This window comes from Bos indicus, chromosome 13 (genome assembly GCF_029378745.1).
Source record: "Bos indicus isolate NIAB-ARS_2022 breed Sahiwal x Tharparkar chromosome 13, NIAB-ARS_B.indTharparkar_mat_pri_1.0, whole genome shotgun sequence".
Taxonomy (NCBI): Eukaryota; Metazoa; Chordata; class Mammalia; order Artiodactyla; family Bovidae; genus Bos; species Bos indicus.
In genome coordinates this window covers 52,379,009-52,393,192 of record NC_091772.1, presented here as the reverse complement: position 1 = coordinate 52,393,192, position 14,184 = coordinate 52,379,009, and the positions used below count along the sequence as shown (strand labels likewise).

Genomic DNA, 14,184 nt, shown 5'->3' with positions numbered 1-14,184 from the left:
CTCTAGTGTCTGACTTCTTTCAGGATTACATCTGTGAGATTTACCCGTATCTTTGCATCTATCAGGATTTTGCTTTCCTTTATATCAATCTCATTGCATGGGAAAACTATTTATTCACGCTTGTTGATGGACATTTGGCTTGTTTCCAAGTTTTGGATACTATGAAAAAACATTCTATGAATATTCTTGTGCAAGTTTTTTGGTAGATCTTTCTAGATGTACAGATCTCTTGAAGTGAAATTGTCAAATCACAGAGAATGTAAATGTTCAACTTTAGTAAATGCTACCCAATAATTTCCAAAGTGAGTTGTACCATGCAGTGGTTCCACTGCTTTTTTTCAGCCTATCCAGCTAATTCATATGGTATTTACATTTCTGTTTCTTGTTTTCACTTTTGCTTGGGTGATTTCTGAGAGAAGGAAATAGCATCTTTACTCTGTCACCTTCAGACTGTACAATCTCTTTTTTTTTTTAGCGGCACAGCAAACAGGATCTTAGTCCCCCAACTGGGAATGGAATCTATGCCCCCTGCAGTGGAAGCTTGGAGCCTTAACCACTGGACTGCTAGGGAAGTCCCTCTCTTTCCTTTTTAAAGCCAAGAATGCATGATTGGTTTAACATTCAAATATAATCAATGGACTTCACCATATTATCAAACTGAAAAGCATACATGATTATTTCCTTAGACATAGAAAAGGCATTTGGCAAAATACAATATCTATTTCTGATTTAAAATAAAAACAAAACCTCTCAGCAAATTGGCAGTAGAAGGAAACTTCCTCAACTTTACAGAGGGCATCTATGATAAATCTACAGTTAATCTCACACTTAATGGTGAAAAACTGAATATTTTTTCCTCTGAGATCAGGAACAAGGTAAGTATGTCTGTTCTCACCATTTCTATTTAACATTGTACTGGATGTCCTAGCCAGGCCATAAGGCAAGAAATATAAATAAAAAGCATACAGACTGGAAAGCAAGAAGTGTCTTTATTCACAGACAACAAAATTGTGTAAGTAGAGAATCCTATGCTGCTGCTGGTAAGTCACCTCAGTTGTGTCTGACTCTGTGCAACCCCAGAGACAGCAGCCCACCAGGCTGCCCCGTCCCTGGGATTCTCCAGGCAAGAACACTGGAGTGGGTTGCCATTTCCTTCTCCAATGCTTGAAAGTGAAAAGTGAAAGGGAAGTCCCTCAGTCATGTCCGACTCTTAGCGGCCCCATGGACTGCAGCCTACTAGGCTCCTCCATCCATGCAATTTTCCAGGCAAGAGTACTGGAGTGGGGTGCCATTGCCTTCTCTGATGGAGTCTATCAAAAAGCTACTAAAATAACTGAATTTAGCAAAGTAATGTGTACATGATTGTAGTTATGATACAAGGTCAAAATACAAAATCAATTGTATTTTTCTGTACTAGCAGTGAATGATCAGAAAAAGATACTTTAAAATCTCTCTTACAATAAAATAACGTGGGACCTGGGGGTATCTGACAAAAGATATGACAGATCTATACATGGATAACAACAACATATTGCTGAGAGTAATTAAAGAAAATCTAAATAAATGGAGAGATATATCTTGCTCATTGGGTTAGATGACTCAGTAAGATCTCAAGTGTTTTCAAATTGATCTATGTGCTCAATACAATTGCAAAATCTCAGAATTTGTGTAGAAATTAATAAGCTGATTTTAAAACTCATTTGGAAATGTAAAGGTCCTAGAAGAGTCAGAATAACTTTGATAAAGAAAAACATTTGGAAGACTAACACTACCTGATTCCAAGACTTATCATAAAGCTATAGAAATCAAGGGAGTTGGTACTGGCACTAAGTTAGACAAATATTAATAGATAAATGAAACAGAAAATCCAGAAATAGATCTACGTGTAATACATACATGATTTTTTACAACAATGTTCACGGAATTTAGTGGAGAAAGATCAGTCTTCAACAAGTGGGCTGGAACCATTAGATATTCATATGCAAAAAAATGAATTTCAATTCATACCTTATACCATGTACAAAAATTAATTCAGAACATATCATAGACTTAAATGTAAAACCTAAAACTATAAACCTTCTAGAAGCAAACAGAGAAAATAGCCATGACATTGGGTTAGGTAGAGATTTCTTAGACATGACACCAAAAATATAATCCATAAAAGAAAAATTGATAAGCTGTCCTTGACTAAAATTAAAATGTTCTGTCCTTCAAAAGACAAGCCACACTCTGGGAGAAAGTATTTGCAAAATATATATCTGATAACAGACTTGGATACAAAGTAAAGAACTCTCAAAACCCAGTAAGGTTTTTAAAAGGGGGCATGGTGATGAAGAACAAACAATTTAAACAGAAACTTTACCAAAAAAGACATATAGATTGCAAATAAGCACAGGAAAATGTTCAATATTGTTAGTCATTATGTAAATGCAAATTAAAACCATACCTTCCCCCTATTAGAATGGCTAATATTAAAAAGATAACTGATACCAAGTGTTGTCAAGAATGTGGAAGAACTTCAACCCTTAGACACTGTCAGTGTGAATGTAAAATGGGACAACCACTTTGGAAAATCATTTGGTAGTTTCTTAAAAAGTTAAACATACATCTTCCGTACCATCCAGACATTTTATTCCTAGATATTTCCCCAAGAGAAATGAATTTGAATCAGTTCTAATGAGGTGGATGAAACTGGAGCCTATTATACAGAGTGAAGTAAGCCAGAAGGAAAAACACCAATACAGTATACTAACGCATATATATGGAATTTAGAAAGATGGTAACAATAACCCTTTGTACGAGACAGCAAAAGAGACACTGATGTATAGAACAGTCTTATGGACTCTGTGGGAGAGGGAGAGGGTGGGAAGATTTGGGAGAATGGCATTGAAACATGTAAAATATCATGTATGAAACGAGATGCCAGTCCAGGTTCGATGCACGATATTGGATGCTTGGGGCTAGAGCACTGGGACGACCCAGAGGGATGGTATGGGGAGGGAGGAGGGAGGAGGGTTCAGGATGGGGAACACATGTATACCTGTGGCAGATTAATTTTGATATTTGGCAAAACTAATACAATTATGTAAAGTTTAAAAAAAAAAAAAGACAGCATATGTCCATACAAAGATTTATACAGAAATGTTCACAGCGGCTTTATTTATAGGGTCAAAAACTGAAAATAACTCGTGTCCCTCAACAGGTAAATGGATAAACACAGATATCGAATATAATGGAATGCTGCTGTTGCTGCTAAGTCACTTCAGTCGTGTCCGACTCTGCGCGACCCCGTAGACAGCAGCCCACCAGGCTCCCCTGTCCCTGGGATTCTCCAGGCAAGAACACTGGAGTGGGTTACCATTTCCTTCTCCAATGCATGAAAGTGAAAAGTTAAAGTGAAGTCGCTCAGTCGTGTCCGACTCCTAGCGACCGCATGGACTGCAGCCTACCAGGCTCCTCCACCCATGGGATTTTCCAGGCAAGAGTACTAGAGTGGGGTGCCATTGCCTTCTCCTTAGTTCCCTGACCAGGTATCAAACCTAGACCCCCTGCATTGGAAGGCAGAGTTCTAACCACTGGAACACACAGGAAAGTCCCTGGGTTAAAGTTTTTTGAAAAAAATAATCTTCCAAATTTCTTAAAACTTTTCTCCCCTGAAAAATAAAGGCTTGTGTAACATGCTGTGCTGGTGCATCTGTTAACCCTTTCAGAAATACTTTATTTTGGCAAAGGAAAGAATATTGGAGTCACTTTTAAAAACCAAAATTCCATGAATGAGAGGAAGTCTATGTACACTTTTCTTCTTACACGATTTGTCAGTGAAGTTTGAGTTCTCTCATGCTTGACTAGCCTACATACTATGTGCCTACATACTGGAGAAATGTAAGATTTTGTTTTTATAATCTCAAAACAAAATCCAGGAAACAATTTAAATTCATGTAATGACTTGTATGCAGCTATTTTGAAGTTTCTTGTTTCCCAGTCACAACTTAATAAAAAATTTGTTAATAAAGGAGTCAAGTGTACTATGTGCTTACATGACAGCAAACTGAAAATAAAATAATTTATCCGCATTTTATCCTTACAATAGATTTCAAATCTACATTGGGATGCTGAGGAAAAGATTATAAAACCTGTGAGCAATGGGAGCTACACAGCAAGATGGGGTGAAAATGAGAAACACACAGGTAGATTGACAGGGATCTGGAGCACACTGAAGTCTCAAAGCGCTCACAGTGTGAGCGTGCCAGACTTGGGGTGGGGTTGGGAGGGAATGGAAAAGCCTAGACAGACCAGCCTGTCAAAAAGAATCGGACACGACTGAAATGACTTAGCATGCACGCAAGGTTTTCTTAGAGAACAGGATGGCAAGCAACAGAGGGCTCCGTGAAGCTGGGTAACTCATATTACTTCCTTCCATAAACCAGTTTAGTTAGGTGCACAATTTTCCATAGAAACACTGAGAAGCCGCAGTTTCAGAGGTGCAAAGAAAAGGGTTTTGTGTCAAGGAATAAATGACTGAACAAGGGATTCTCCACACTGATGAAAACAAAACAAAAAAACAGTTTTTACAATAAAAATTATCTAAAATCTATCTTCCTAACAAGAGGCTTTCTTTCACTTTTGTATGTTCCCATCCACTGTCTACAGCAAAGAAAACCAAGCTCATTTCAAGCACTCTCAGTAAGTCTCAGTAGCCCTGATGACATTATTCTCTAAAGGATTTTATTAACTTATGTTGTCTGTACCAGTTTCCCCAGCACCAGTGTGTGTTTATTTAGCAGATTCCTTTCATTTGCACTTAATAGTTATCCACCAAGGATCAACACTTCTTTGGTCTGCTATTTCCATTTCTGTAAGATGTTACGTTCTTTGACAAAGTAAAATGTCAATAAAAAGTAAGGAAAGATAATGCAGTAATTCTGCATCCTCTTCTCCAGCCTATTCTACTTAAGGTTTAGTGGGTCTGTTTCCTTATTTTCCTGCTTCACATCGCTTATCAGTGTACTTACTGCCTTGTTTCAGCCCCCACCTCATACTACACCCAACCCAGGGTCAAGATCATTTATCAAAGCTGAGATGCTATACTTTTAAAAAGTTAATTAATTTGGCTGTGCCAGGTCTGAGTTGCATGTGGGATATAGGATCTTTATTTGCAGCATGAAGTATCTAGTTCCCCGACCACAAACTGAACCTGGGCCTCTGCATGCGTTCGGAGCATGGAGTCTTAGTCACTACCATCAGGGAAGTCCCTGAATTCTTTTAACTTTCTTATTAAGTTTGGCACAGCTCCCCACTCCCTACACCCAACCTTGGAATTCTCTCTCTGCTCCTCTTCTCCTGCCCACCCACCAAATAGGTTTGCGTTCACTTTACTACTACTGCATATTGTATCTATTAAGTAATGGTTTTCTAATCAGTCTCCCACTTGGGCCTGGGAGCTTCTTGCTTAGTTCCAACCACTTCTGAGTGTCTACCATGAGCCAAGAAATTATACAAGGCAAGGTTGGTATATCTCCCAGAGTAGGTGAACGTTGAACATACATATGAATGGGTGAGACTAGTACAGGTGAGAACTAGCCAGATTCCAAACTCCATACAAAATATTAAGTTTCAATTACAGCTCAGCCTGTGACATTTCCCAATCCCAAAGAGCTGCTGACAATAGGTAACCCCTCCAGGGTCTTTGTTAAGTACACGTGTGTTCTGGTAGGAGTATAATTGAGCGTGTGAGACAGTATGAAAGATGCAGTCAATGATTTCTAAACAGTGTGGATTGCAAGGTCCGACTGGAGAGAACCCAGAGGTAGCCTCCTCAACTCTTAAGATCACAGTTCAGAGACTCACTCCCTTTCACAAAAAGATGTCACTCTGTTTTTCCATGCCTTTATTGGTGACAGCAATGTACAACAACGTCAGGCATAGCAGGTGCCACGCCAACACCTGGTGTAGCAAACAGGCACTGCAGGGCCACTGGCACACACGGCCCAAACGCAAGAACCAGTCTACCCCGGCCATGTACCCGAATGGGCATGAGGTCGTCTATCCAGTTTGTATGTGTGGATCAGCCTGTCTGAGTGTCTTGGACGCTGCCTGCAGGGCGCCCCCATCCTCGGCACATGGTAGGGGCTGTTGTGAACACAGCGTGACATCCCCCGGTGGACAGCCAAGCCCCGGTGCTGACCATGGCGGACAGGGCTGGGGACTGGAGGAGGCACGGGGCCAGGCACAAAGTTCACTCCAGGGCCACATCCTACAAAAGAACCAGCCATCATCAGAGTGGGCTTCTGGCCATGGTGAGCACAACTCTGCCTTAGGCAGTTCTGGTTCTTCAGGGTGAGTTTCTCTGGCCTTCAATTTCCCCATCTACAAAATGGCAATACCGCTTCCCGTACTGCCAAGTCAGGAAACTGACAATCAATGAGCTAACTCATGAGTCTACAGATGCTGTTCCAAACTCAGCTGTGACAGAACCCAATCCAGGGTAGGGCACAAGGAGTCTCTGACTTCTCTCAGCCCATCTGGACACAGGAGACCAGGTTAAGGGAGGTTCAAGGAGAGGCTGGAAAAGGTGTGCTGGGAAGTTGTGGGGGCACATACCTAAGTGGGGTGGTATCGAGAAGTCTTCCATTGGATTAAAATTGAAGAATTCACAGGGTGGGAAGGGCTGGCCTGGGAAAAAAGGGGGTTCTTGGGGCAGGGGTGGAAACAGTGGAGGTAGGGAAGGCTGAGGAAGAGGATAGGGAAAAGGCATGGGAGGAGGTAAGGGAGAGAGTGGGGGCAAGGCCGGCTGCTCCCCGAAGTCTGAGGGCTGCCCCTGGCTCCCCTGGAAGAGATGATCCGGCTCTGGCCAGTCTTTAATCCATGGGTCTAGAAACAGGATGGTTGTTTTAAGTAGGCCTAGGAAGCCAGGTCACCCTGAACTCTGGCAGCCTACGCTTCTAAACCTTTACTTTCTCCTTCTGGAGAACACAGTACCCTCTACTTCATACTCAGGTTTCCTCATCCCCTCTCATTTCAGGCCAAGCCCAAGCTATGCTCCTTCTTCCCTGTGTCTCAGTAGTCAGTGGATCTGTCTTTGTTCATGATTCCCTCCAGTCTGACCTCATGATCCCTTCCAGTCTTCTCCCTCTAGTGCCCAGCTTGTCTATCTCTCCTCTCCTAGCTCTTCCTCAAAGACCAATAACTAAGTTTAGTAAGTCTCTGTTAAAAACAAAGATCCTATCACTTCCTTTCCCAGCAGGTACGGGTTCCTTTCACACTTCCTCCCACAAAGAGTATATTTTTGCCCAGGCACCATTCCCTTCTCAACTGTTCACTGCCTCTTTTAACCCTACTCCACTTCTTTAATACTTTTCCTACAAAAATGTAACCACTTCTTCACTTCCTAACTATCACATGACATGGCCAAAAGCCTCTCCCCTCCCTGAAAGCGCCTCTATCCTTATCTCCTTTTGTTTCCCCCATCAGTCTCTCTTCTCTTCCAACTCCCAAACATGGCCATTGTTTTGCTCTTTCTGTCACTGTTCACATTCACGCCCTTATCGGCCATTTCCCTGCTGGGGACCACTGACTCCAAATCTACTCAACATTTCCATAGTACTTCAAAGAGATCTGCCCTCATCAAACTCACCAACTCATCCTTCCACCTAACTGTTCCTTTTGATGTTGCTATTTCTGTGGCTCCAAATTGAGTTCAGAAGACCTGAGACACAACAAACTAGCCTTACAACCTTTAGAGGATCCCTTTCTCTGTTAAGGATCAGTTTTCCAACTGATTTAGATGAGATTTGTGTGCTAGCTGCTCAGTTGTGTCTGACTCTTTGAAACCCTATGCACCGTAGCCCACCAGGGCCCTCTGTCCACGGGGATTCTCCAGGCAAGAATACTAGAGTGGGTTGCCATGCCCTGCTCCAGGGGACCTTCCCAACCCAGGGACTGAACCCAGGTCTCCTGCATTGGAGGCAGATTCTTTATTATCTGAGCCACCAAGGAAGATAAGATTTAGTTCTCACCTAAAAAAAACAAAGAAATTGGACCATTATATGATCAAGGTCCTAATTCATTTTCCTGATATTCCAACTCCAGGCTAAAAGTGACACTCTTGGCCATTCTGCCCTCACATCCTCCAGTGCTACTACAGCCTTCTAACATGACTCACGTCTCCAATTCAATAAACACCATCCTGCAGGTACTATATACACAGCAATTGTGCTAGATACTGGGGCTGAAAGGGATGAATTATTAACAAGTGAGGCAGGTAGTTTACCCTTGCAGGACATGATCCAGGGCAGAAGCAGACATGGAACAATAAACCATGACGTCCCCTTTAAAAGCAGGCGGGAACTGAGGGCAGGCGGGAACTGAGGGTTTAACAGTCCCTGCCAAGGGGCTTTGTTGCTTCTACCACTCTGCCTGAATTACCTTTCCTCTGATTCTGCTTTTCCACGCCCTACATCCACTCCTACCTAAAAGTACTCCCATTCTTTTCCTGTTTATCTGTAGCATATGGATCTTTTGACATATTGCCTTATGTACTCAATACTCAATTCGTGTACACAAAGGTGACTACAGGGCTAGGGGAAGGAAGGCACACTCAGGATTCACAATGGTCCTTCAGGGGGCTCTGCTCCCCTTGAGGATCTCTGTCCTGCTGTTTATGAGACCTATGCTCTGAGGGCCCTCTTTGCATCACTACCCTCCCCACCTGTGATAGGGCTCACCATGGGGATAGTCACGCTTGGGCAGCTCCACACCCCAGGCATCGGCCACATGGGTCAGAAGCAAATGTGAGAGGTGGCGGTGAGCATGCTGGTCCCAATGGACACCATCCCGGTGACGGTGCCGTACTGCATGCCGAAAGTGAAAGTGGAGGTCTAAGACATCAAAGCAGTGGTCCCCAGCCAGAGTAGCACTGTAGAAGTTCCCTTCAACCACATCCCGCCGCAGAGAGCCTGCCAGGGGCTGGAGCTGAGTGAGAAAATGCAGCATCTAAGAGCCACTGAATGATGCAGAATCGGGAGGGAGGGTCCTCTATCTACCAATCAGCTGCCCCATCTTCTATCCTGAGGTGCTCCAGTCACTTGCCTCAGGCAGGAGGAAACCCCCAGTGATACGCTCTCCTAGGGGCATTGCCATGTTCCACACCAGCAGGCAGGAATCTGGCAACACCTGGTCCATGCGCACAAACACTCGCTCCAGGTTCTCTCGGTAGCTCTCCATTGAGCAGCGGCCATACCTGTTGGGTAGCACAAAGGGTGAGCAAGAAGACAGGGGTGGGTGGCCTCTGAGCCATACCTCCACCCCCAATCAGTATTTCCCTCTCCCCCCGCCCCAACCTGGAGAGATCCCAGAGGCAGGAGTTGATGATCACCAGGTCCGGGGCAGGCCCATATGTCAGCTCCTCCAGGACTCCCTCGAGGTACTCGGAGTAAACGCGGGTGAGGAAGTAGAAGCGTACAAGGTGGTGGCCAGAACCCGAGCAGAACTGGCGGACCTCCCGGTACTGTGTCCCGTTGTGCAGCTCGCCCAGCTGACCCCCAGCGACCAGCTGGTCCTGTTCAAAGCTCAGCTCCCCCTGCCCACCCCCCCCCACCCAGCTGGTCAGACCCAAGCCAGGGAGGAGGCCCCTACCAGGCCAGAGTCTGTGCCCGCCCATCACTGGCATGGCCACCAAGCTTCCCTCACCTTGGCTTTCAGCTGGGCAGCTGTGAGCAGTGAGTCTTTCTGGAGCAGGAGCACCAGGTCTTTATACACAGACCGCTGGACTGAAGGGAGACAAAGATCCTGAGGCTGAGGCAGGCCCTACTCCACCCCCAGCTCCTTTCAAATCCAGGCCTCTTGCTGAGGTGGCCCAACACCACCTTTGTGGAGTATTGACTTAGAGGTATGAGAAAAGGTGAAGTTAAAAAGTCCTGGCACTGACTTTGTTCCTTCCAGGTGTATACCTTCATAGCGACCTGGCAGGAGTAAGTTGGCCAAGTCACCCAAGAAACAGACAATACACTGCTTCCATGAGGACACTGTGGGGCACTGTCAGGAAGAAAAATGCTGAGCAAGGTGGGGGTGAAAAGCCTGACAAGCTACATCTGTCAGGACACCTGTGGAAGGCGTTGGGGAAATAAACCTTCTGTACTGGAACGGACTGGGGATCAGGAAAGAGGTTTGAGATGGAGACCAAACGTCCAGACGCAGAAAACAGACCGCAGGTGCGGGACCAGGAAGTGGGATTTCAGCACTCACTTGAGTCCCCCAAGATGACCACGAACTTGTTGTGTAGCAGCTGCTGGACTTCCGAGGCCTGGAAACGGACCATGTTGCTTCGCTGCGGGCGGCACGGCTCCTCGTTCTCCAGACAGAAGACCATGCTGCCGCCAACAACGACGGGCTGCAGGGAAAGGCCACCAAGCTGCACGAGGGAGGGGACTCAACTAGCTCCAGGGCCCACTTTGGGATAGAGGAGACCTGCGCTGGCCCCTTTCAAGCTGCTCAGGGTTACAGGTACCAGGTGGCAGCATTAGAGTGGGGTCCATGGTGGCGCCAGCCTCTGTTGCACTTGGCACAGTGAGCCAAGGCCCGCGAACCTCCGGGATACCCTGCCGCTTCCCACGCGGTGCCGCCCTGCGCCCCGCCACGTGCCTGTCGCCGCCCCGCGCATGCGCGCGCTCGCTCGCGCCAATTACCGAGTCCCGGGGCTCCGCGCCGTTCACCAGCGACTGGGGCAGGCCCGCACACTGCGCGCGTCGCCTGCAGCGGGCGCCAGGCCTAGCCTCATGTTCCCGTGCCAAAAGAGCTGGTCGCTTCAGCACTGCTCCTGCCTCGCAGAGCTTGTGCGTCCCGGTTAGTGGTCGGCGCGCAGCCCTTCGCCCAGCTCTCTCCATACGTGAGTCGCGGAGGCCCGACGACGCCTCGGGCCTCCCCGCCCCGGGCGACAACGCTCACAACTCCCACTTCCGGTCACTCATGTTCTGCCCTGCCCGACCCCCCAACGTCCGAGGGGACAAGAAGGCAGCGCGGGTGGCCGCCGTAGGGAGCAGGAGCCAGGGCCGAGCCCGCCCCCGTGTGGGCGGGGGCACAGCGACGGCCAAGAAAAGCCGCCCACAGCGGTGAAGTCTGGTGGCCGCGGCCTCATCACGTGACCCGGACGGGCGGAAGCGGAAGTGCCTGCCTGGAGCCCAAGCTGGGCGAGTGTACCTGGCGCTGGCAAGTCGCCGCTTGTACCAGCCATGGACTGCTACACCGCGAACTGGAACCCACTCGGGGACTCTGCTTTTTACCGGTGAGCCGCCCAGCCCTCCTGTCCACGGCCTGGTTACCCCGCTAGCTTTCTGGCTCTAGTCTTCGGGCGGAGCCGGCGGCGCGCGACCCCGCTTCTACGGGGGGTGGGTCTGCCCTTCGCCGGCTCTCGCCCTGTATCTACGGCATAACGCGCAGCCTCCTAGGGCCGGGCCTTCCCCTGCTGCGGAGAAGGAAAATGAGGCAAACCTGGTGGTCACACAAGTAGGGGCACAGCCCAACTCAACCCCAGGGCTGTCACCCTCTGGAAGAATGCTCACATCACTCTGTGGGTGGCCGCCCTCTGGAGACAGTGAGTGCCTTATCTCTTGTCGGGAAGTGCTGCTGATGTCAGACCACTGGATGCTCCTGGGGGGGCGGGGTTGCACTGCTGCAGGTGACATTACTGATCAAGGCTAGGAGAAAGCGAACCGTCAATAAATCAGACGGCGAGTGAGCACTCCCTGCTAAGGTCAGCCCTCTCATGGGAGTTGTGGAGTCCTTAAACCACTAATCTTTCTAAATGTAGACTGGCCATATCATTACCCTAATTAGACTTTTTTGCAATACTTTCCCTTACAAAGTTCAAACTCCTTATCATATTATATCTATAATCCGGCCCCATTTGTCTCTTCAGCTTCCTCAACTGTTACCCAAAGCTGTGTTCAGTTGGGCAGAACAAGATCTCAACACTCCATGATGTTTCCTGGCTCCCTGTATTTGCACCAGCCTGCAGTTCCTTCTGTGGGCACTGCCATTTCCCTCTTTACTTCACTGGAGAATTCTAGCTCATCCTTCTGGGCTTAGTTTAAGGGTTTTTTTCTGAAACCTTCCCTGATCCAATCCCAATAGAGTGACTTTCAGCTGACTTTCCTTTGGGTCTCAGTGCTAAGGTTGTTACCTATGACACATTAGGGCAATATTTATATAGGTCTCTTCTGCTAAACCAAATTCCTTGAGGGCTGAGTGCATATTTCTTGCATCCCTTTATCCCTATTATGTATTTAGAACACTGCCTGCTACGTGCGTGCATGCTGCATGCTGAGTTGCTTCAGTTGTGTTCTACTCTTTGTGGACTGAAGCCCGTCAGGCTCCTCTATCATGGGATTCTCCAGGCAAGAATACTGGAGTGGGTTGCCATGCCCTTCTCCAGGGGATCTTCCCAATCCACGGATTGAACCCTTGTCTTCTGTGTCTCCTGCTTCAGCAGGCAGGTTCTTTACCATTAGTGCCATAAACTTTTTTAAAAAATACTTTATTGATTGCAACTGAAGATCACAAAGAAATCACGTTGGAGTCTTACTTCAATAGAAGACAGCTGTTCATGCTAGTGAAACCATATATCATTGCTATTCACATATTAAAACTTTCCAGTGTAATTTTTGATGCATAAAATGTCAGCTCTTAACGCTTCTGAAATGGACAAATGCCTTGATGCACTTTTTAGAGAACTGTTCCATTTGTCTTTTGTTTCTAATTCTTATAAATATGCCTGTACATTGTGAAAAAAAATGGCAAAAACTTAGCATGAAGTCAGTAGGAAATAGCAGTGATTTAAATGGCAACCCACTCCAGTGTTCTTGCCTGGAGAATCCCAGGGACGGGGGAGCCTGGTGGACTGCTGTCTATGGGGTCGCACAGAGTCAGTCGGACACGACTGAATCGACTTAGCAGCAAACTATTTTTGTGGAGAAGGGATGTCACTTGACATGGGTTGCCATGTAATTTAGTGTTTACAACACAGAATATACTTTTAAAAGTATTGACTTGTATTACTTTTGAAAATATGTGTTGCACACACAGGCTTGTTACAGTACTGAAAATGATGACCTCATTACCATAGAACTTCTGTTTATCATATGAAGTCTTAGCTTTGTTTATACACTAATAAAGTTTTAAATAAGTGTAAGTGTTGAGTGAATGCTATAGACGTGACCACTGTTGCTAGCCTACCCTAGCCTACCCTGTACTTGCAGAAAGGACTAAAAGTGTTAGCCCTACTATAGAAGATGTGTTATTCTTGGTAATGGGTGTTGAGCCTTTCTATGTACTAGACAGACATAAGTGTGCTCAGTCGTGTCAGACTCTTTGGGGACCCTATGAACTGTAACCCACCAGGCTTCTCTGTCCATGGAATTTTCCAGGCAAGAATACTGGAGTGGGTTGCATTTCCTACCCCAGGGGATCTTCCTGACCCAGGGATCGAACCCTGGGTATATCTCTTGCATATCCTGCATTGGCAGGTGGAGTCTTTACCGCTGTGCCACCTGGGAAACCCTTATAGGCTCTCTGCCAGAGTAAACAAAAATTTAAAGTTTAGGTGCAGATACTTGGTTTTATTTGTATTTGTGCATAGTCTTATGCCAGGACTTAAATAAATGTTCACATAAGTGAATGAATGATAAACAGCTGTCACACATTTCAAGTTCTGTCTACGGGATAGGATTCTTTTGCATTGGAAGTGGTGTTCTGAAAAAATGACTAATTTAGGAGGGCAAGGCGAAGGAATGGTGTTGATTCTTGTGAGGCTCCAGAATTTTAGCCACTTTTATCCTAAAAACCCAATTTGGGATAATACCATTAAATAATTTTGCCCAACCCATTGCCAGGCAGAAATTATATTGGGTCAATAAAAAGACATGGGCCCTTTCTGCCCTCAGATCTTACAGCCACCATGGAGACAGTTGGTAACCAATAATCATTGTATTGGAGAAGGCAATGGCACCCCACTCCAGTACTCTTGCCTGGAAAATCCCATGGACGGAGGAGCCTGGTAGGTTGCAGTCCATGGGGTCGCTAAGAGTCGGGCAGGACTGAGCGACTTCACTTTCACTTTTCGCTTTCATGCATTGGAGAAGGAAATGGCAACCCACTCCAGTGTTCTTGCCTGGAAAATCCCAGGGACACGGG

General features: G+C 46.3%; 2 protein-coding genes across 11 annotated transcripts in view; one reads left to right on the top strand and one right to left on the bottom strand.

Annotated features, from left to right (window-relative positions):
- Positions 1-5,866: 5,866 nt before the first annotated feature.
- Positions 5,867-11,044, bottom strand: PCED1A (PC-esterase domain containing 1A). Of its 5 annotated transcripts, none has more exons than XM_070801208.1 (8): positions 10,683-11,042; positions 10,243-10,408; positions 9,688-9,767; positions 9,339-9,577; positions 9,088-9,238; positions 8,724-8,970; positions 6,601-6,672; positions 5,867-6,253 (listed from the first exon to the last, which is right to left on the bottom strand). In XM_070801208.1, exons 1-8 carry the CDS (start codon positions 10,878-10,880, stop codon positions 6,006-6,008), a joined length of 1,401 nt encoding a protein of 466 aa, XP_070657309.1. In that variant the 5' UTR covers positions 10,881-11,042; the 3' UTR covers positions 5,867-6,005. The 5 variants fall into 5 exon arrangements, with proteins under 5 accessions (XP_070657309.1, XP_019827531.2, XP_019827532.2 ...); XM_019971972.2 differs by having other exon boundaries at positions 6,601-6,870; positions 10,683-11,036; XM_019971973.2 differs by having other exon boundaries at positions 6,601-6,870; positions 10,243-10,387; positions 10,683-11,035.
- A 38-nt stretch (positions 11,045-11,082) lies between these two features.
- The window catches only part of VPS16 (VPS16 core subunit of CORVET and HOPS complexes), a 28,141-nt gene continuing 25,039 nt past the window's right edge, over positions 11,083-14,184 (top strand). For all 6 annotated transcript variants that reach the window (XR_011570103.1, XR_011570100.1, XR_011570101.1 and 3 more), the window contains exon 1: positions 11,083-11,278. Coding sequence is in view for 2 of the 6 variants with exons in the window: in XM_019971968.2 (XP_019827527.2) it covers positions 11,226-11,278 (53 nt within the window). In the remaining 4 variants the exon portion in view is untranslated. The remainder of the gene's footprint in view (positions 11,279-14,184) is intronic.